The sequence below is a fragment of the Alnus glutinosa genome, chromosome 12 (assembly GCF_958979055.1).
Source record: "Alnus glutinosa chromosome 12, dhAlnGlut1.1, whole genome shotgun sequence".
NCBI classification, from domain to species: domain Eukaryota; kingdom Viridiplantae; phylum Streptophyta; class Magnoliopsida; order Fagales; family Betulaceae; genus Alnus; species Alnus glutinosa.
This window is the reverse complement of record NC_084897.1, coordinates 20,777,461-20,783,366: the sequence shown is the minus strand read 5'-3', so window position 1 is coordinate 20,783,366 and position 5,906 is coordinate 20,777,461. Positions and strand designations below refer to the sequence as shown.

At 36.8% G+C, this 5,906-nt stretch overlaps 1 protein-coding gene across 3 annotated transcripts; it reads left to right on the top strand.

The window, feature by feature from the left end:
• The first annotated feature begins 1,876 nt into the window (after positions 1-1,876).
• On the top strand, positions 1,877-5,549 carry LOC133851328 (putative pentatricopeptide repeat-containing protein At3g05240). 3 transcript variants are annotated; one of them, XR_009895796.1, is made up of 3 exons: positions 1,877-2,248; positions 2,599-2,794; positions 2,945-3,565. XR_009895796.1 is itself a non-coding variant. In XM_062287685.1 (3 exons), the coding sequence occupies exon 3, from the start codon at positions 3,830-3,832 to the stop codon at positions 5,525-5,527; it is 1,698 nt and encodes a 565-aa protein (XP_062143669.1). In that variant the 5' UTR covers positions 1,877-2,248; positions 2,599-2,794; positions 3,669-3,829; the 3' UTR covers positions 5,528-5,549. The 3 variants fall into 3 exon arrangements, 2 of the variants coding, with proteins under 2 accessions (XP_062143669.1, XP_062143668.1); XM_062287685.1 differs by lacking the exon at positions 2,945-3,565 and adding an exon at positions 3,669-5,549; XM_062287684.1 differs by lacking the exon at positions 2,945-3,565 and adding an exon at positions 3,625-5,549.
• Positions 5,550-5,906: the final 357 nt, after the last annotated feature.

The following is a 5,906-nucleotide window of genomic DNA, read 5'->3' as shown; positions in this document are numbered from 1 at the left end:
ATAAAAATTCAAAAACATACTGATTTTTTAAATAAAAAATTAAATTCATATTATTTTTTCACAGAATCTTTTGAATGCAAAGTCAGATTTTTAGGAAATCCACTCTGTTTCATTAAAGAAATTTAGTTCTTCAACGTGTTGACACATATCTTTCAATTGTTCCTATTTCCATTCAACAACATTTTCCATGGAATTAGCTTTTTCAACTAAAAGCCCTATTAATTATAAGTAAAATTCTAAGAAACATGATTTCTATTTTCTCCCATCAACAAAGCATAATGAATAAATGTCAAGAATAAAAAGCTATAATATTTCACTATTCCATGTCATCAATTTTCTTGTTTTTTCCAGAAGTAATGAAAAGATTATTTCAAATAACAATACAATAAAAATGTGTACACTTTAACATCCCATGAAATTGAGCCATAAAAATTGTATTTCTCACATAATGAAATGAGTCCATTAGTTAGTAAACAACTAAATATGCAAAAATATAACAGTCCATTGGTTAGTAAGCATGCAAATGCTTTTTTTTTTTTCTCCTTTGTGCGGGGCGGGGCGGGGACCCGCATTTTTTAAAAGGCTAAACCTGCCCCGCCCCGCATAAATTTCTCAAATTAAGATCCTAACTTGAAAAAAACTCGAAAACCCAGTCCTCTACGGGGCAAGGTGGGGCGAATGCTACAGGGCGGGACGGGTGCTGCAGGTTTTGCACACCCCTACCTACAAGCTATCACCCATTGCGTGGAAAGGCTGATTTGGTGAAGGAATATTTTGGGAGAAATGCATGAAAGAAGTTTGACCGATTGACTTGCCTATTATGGCCGATGGGCAAATTAGCATTTTCTGCCAAAAGATTGTGCTTGCAAGGCATGCACAATGAATGTGTTGGGGGTCCTGGACGTTGCGGTCCTTCCTTCAACAACCACATTTCTCCTCTCCTCTTTGAATTTTTTTTTTTTAATGATTAGAAAATAGAATTGATGTGATATAAAATTGAAATAATTTATATGAAAAGATGAGAAAAATTTGTATCGTAATGAGTTTTTTATTTAAAAATATGTTGATATGATATAAAAAGTGAAAAAATTAAGAATATTTTAAAAGTAATGTTTTTTTTAGAGAAGTGAAGGGAAGGAGAGGGAAAAGGAGGGGAAAGTAGATTTCAAACGGGCCTTTATCAAAACCAAACAACAGGTGTACAGTGTCCTGGTAAATGGTCAGTCTTCTCTAAAAAAGTCTCACACATTTTTTTAAACAACTTTTCGTTGGGTTTTAAGTAGTTTTATGGGAAAAATCATATTTAGTCCTTATGTTTTTATCTTATTTGAATTTAGTTCTTGAGTTTCTAATTTCAAGAATATGGTCCTTAGATTTTGCACAAATTTTAAATAGGTCACTCTGTCACTTTTTCCTCAAAATTAATAGTTTGTCATATTTTATGTGTCTCAATTGACACATCAGTGTCCATATCAGCACTTAATATTAATCCCACATCGTTAAGAACCAAGTCAGTCATAGAAAAAAAAAAATAAAAAGAAGAAGAAGAAGATCTAACATTAGATAAAAAACAGTTAACTTTGATGTTGATATGGACATTAACATTGTATTGAGTGCTAACATGAACCCTAGAGTGTCAAATGAAACACATATGAAAATAAAAAATTGTTAACTTTGACAATAAAGTAATACACGGATCAATTTCAAATTTGGGCAAAACTTAAGGACTTTATTTTTAAAATTAAAAACTTAAGGACTAAATCCAAATGAGATGAAAACTTAAGTGCTAAATATAATTTTTTCCTAGTTTTATTGATTTGAATTAGAGTATAATATTTGGAGAATCGGCTTATAAATAGAACATTCTTTATCCCAGACACTTGACAAACTTCACCCTAGCCTCTTCCTTTCTCATCATTTTCGATTTTCTCATACCCGCCCTTGCGGCCCTTCTCCAGCATTTTCACCGGCCACCGTACATCACCGTTCCGCCACCATACACCACCACCGTTACACCTTTAGACCCAAAATAGCGGCCATACGAAGAAAACAAACGGAGAACCCTAGCCCTCGCAAAGGTTCAAACTAATCTTCAGTGGCGGTTTCAGAGGAAGAGTGTTCCTCCGCCAAGTCCCGATCGTCTTCGTCCGCGTCTAGCAGCAGCACTCACTACCTCGCAAAGTGCGTCCTCCAGGTCCTCTACGGTCACATCCGCTCCCCAACCTCCCTCGACGTCGTTTTCGGCAAGGTCCTCTTCTTTCTTTAAATTTCGTTTCTCAATTTCTGTTGATATCATGTAATTGTTTTACACTGACGTTTTACAACAAATTGCTTCAATTAGACTTTGGTTACTGCCCGGTTAGATTTTAATTTTGACTCATTACTTGAACGCACTCTGTATACTTTTCTGATTGGTAGTATTGTTGGAAAGGTAATTTCTTTGCTACGCTCTGCTATTTTAATGAATGTAATCGAGACCTACTTCGCGTTTATTGCTTCTTATTTTCCTCTAATCTGGTTTGAAGAGCGTACCATTTTGTTCCCCGTCACCCCCCTATTTGAATAGTTTTGATAATGTGTAGCCTTACTTTTTTTTAGTCAGTAATTGCCGTACGGTGGTGGTAGTTCAAGGCTGTGCGCTGTTGGTATAGTTCACGCCCAAAAGGAAGAAAACACTACGCTCGCTGCTGTATTAGACCTCCAATGGCAGATAGCCGAAAATTACTTTGGCCCAAACAAAATACGATGAATCTGACTTCGAGAATGAGAGGTTTTGGGAATATTAGGAATAGAGGTAATACTTTTTGACTTAATCTATCATTCTCACTAGAAAATGCAGAGATCAAGTCATTCTCACATATTAATGCTATCCCTGAATCTGATAATATATCAGCTCAAATTAGTGGTTGCATGTATAGACTTCTTACTAACTCTTTCCTCTCAGGTGGTTGAGGTACGGCTGCTTCTCTTTTGGTAAATTCAAATTTTACTTTTAACACATCAACATAATGGTGGCAAAATTTAGCCTTCCTTGAACTGCCTGCATAAATTAATTAATGTGGTATTATGGAATTCGGTTTATGTAAAATTTCAAAGGAGGTTGTGGTTTGGTAATAGAACTCTTGTTTTTGTAATTTTTTTATGATCCTCACAAATCAAGTGGTGGAAATTGAAATATAATCATGCAATACTCAACTTATTTTTAGAAATTATGCGACCAAATGGGGTTTGTATTTGTATAGCATTTGGAAAACCATTGGATAAGTGCTACTCTGATTGTTTCTATTTGAATGATGAAAGTTTGCATATATCGTATATGTTCTACTCTTAGGTTATGTGTTATTGATACATAATTCTTCTTTTGCTTGGCAAGACTTGAAACCTAAGTCTTGCCCCGATCACATCCAACCTGTTACTATTCAATCCATATGGCTCTGAATGATTGGAAATCGTTGAATATGTTTTTATTTAATTCGAAATTCTTCTTCTAGTTGTTGGTCTAATAATTATTAATCATTCTTCACCGTTAGATTCCAACATGCTTTTATAATGCATTTTTCATTTATTTTTGCTTTATTCTTGGAAGTATTTTAATTATGTTGCATTGCTTTATCCTGTTCTTAGGTTTTGATAGATGCAACAAAACACTTAACTCATATTCCATGCAGCCATGGTCCTCAGTCCTCACCCATCTACATAGCTCTGCCCCTGGGCTCACGAGCTCCTCAGTCTCCAAATAATGCGCTCCTTCCAGTGCCCCCGTTGTACTACCTGCAATTCTTCGGAAATACCCCAAACGCCTCTCTGTCTTTTCTGAACAAAGAAGCCCATGAAGAAACACTACACCTCCATCCTCTCTTTGTTAGATAAATGCAGAACCATGACTAAGTTGAAACAATTACATGGGCTGATGATCACTACATCAGTTATCAAATATGTAATCCCTCTGAGCAGGCTTATTGATTTTTGCACAAATTCTGAAGCCGGAGACTTCAATTATGCAAACTCTGTTTTTATTCGAATTGAAGTGCCTAGTGTGTACATTTGGAACTCCATGATCAAAGCTTACTCTAACACTAACAACCCGGATGAAGCTTTGTCTATGTACAGCGAAATGCAGCGAAGGGGTTACTCGCCAGACCATTTCACGTTCCCTTTTGTGCTCAAAGCATGTTCACTACTTACTCATCCAAATTATGGAACATCGGTCCACAATCGCATTGTGAAAACTGGGTTTGAATCGGACGCGTATGCTTCTTGTGGTTTACTCAATATGTATGTATCTTGTGCAGATATGGAAGCAGGAGTAAAGGTGTTTGATTTAATTCCCAAGTGGAATGTGGTAGCTTGGACTAGTTTGATTGCCGGGTATGTTAACAACGGCTGGCCTAGCAAGGCCATAGAGGTGTTCAAAGACATGGAGTTTTGGAATATAGAGCCTAATGAGATTACCTTGGTGAATGTATTAGTTGCGTGTGCTCATATGAGAGATATAGATACTGGAAAATGGGTTCACAGTTGTGTCTGCCAACTTGGATATGATCCCTTTGAATCAGATTTAACTTTCAATGTGATACTTGCAACTGCCATTATAGATATGTATGGAAAATGCGGCAGCTTCAGATATGCAAAGAATCTGTTTTACAAAATGCCTGAAAGAAATTTGGTTGTTTGGAATTCCATGATTGGTGCATTTAATCAATATGGCAGGGTTGAGGAGGCACTAGGTCTGTTCTTCGATATGCTAATTGCTGGGTTTCAGCCGGATACGGCTACCTTTTTGAGTGTCATAAGTGCCTGTGCTCAACTGGGGGCTCTGGCATTGGGACAAAGTATTCATGCTTTTGTATTAAAGACCAACCTTAGTGAGGATACTGCTATTGGAACTGCCCTGGTGGACATGTATGCTAAAATTGGAGATGCAGGAAGTTCGCAGCAGATCTTTTGTAAAATGGAAAAGAAAGATGTGATGGCATGGACTAGCATGATTGTTGGTTTAGCTATGCACGGGCATGGAGAGGAAGCACTAAGTACATTCAAGAGAATGCAAGAGGATGCTGCTCTTATCCCCGACGAGATTACATACATCGGGGTTCTATGTGCATGTAGCCGTGTTGGATTGGTTGAAGAAGGTCAGAGACACTTCACCTCAATGGTTGATGTTTACAACATGGAGCCAACAATGGAGCACTATGGTTGTATGGTTGATCTTTTGAGTCGAGCAGGGTACTTTGAAGAGGCAGAAAGATTAGTGAAGAAGATGCCAATCAGACCCAATATTGCCATATGGGGTGCTCTTTTAAATGGTTGTGACATTCATGAAAATGTGAATCTAGTTGACCAAATGAGAAGCCGCATAACAGAGTTGGACCCTGAGGGTAGCGGAGTTTATGTCCTTCTTTCTAACTTGTATGCTAGGGCTGGTAAATGGCAAGAAGTAAAACTGGCTAGAGAATTGATGGCACATAGAAGGGTGGAAAAAACTCTCGGGCATAGTACAGTTGAACTGAAATTGCTTAATTCGTAATTATATCATAATTCACTTTTAATTTTATTTCACATTGATGTAGGATGATTCTTGCTAAATGTTTGTATAATTGTATCATTAACCGTATCATCTCATCGTTATTGCAAATTCAACTATATATAAAAATTAAAGCCAACCAGAAAATATTGTAAAACAAAATAATTCTTTGCAAGCACCTTGAACCACCAGCATCCTCTGATGAGGCATTGAGATATACAGAACAGACTTTGCTTGATGCGGCATTGAGTTTTTTTGGGGGGGTTTTGTAATAAATTGAAGTGGGTTTTGCTTTTCTCAAGCTCTTGTTTTGGATGGAGTTAATTTGGGGTGGAACTGAAGTTTTAGGAGAAAATAAAATAAACAAAAAAAATAATGAGGA

Bases quoted from the DNA above. Each gene is read 5' to 3' on its own strand.
- LOC133851328 (XM_062287685.1), top strand. From the start codon at position 3,830: ATGAAGAAACACTACACCTCCATCCTCTCTTTGTTAGATAAATGCAGA.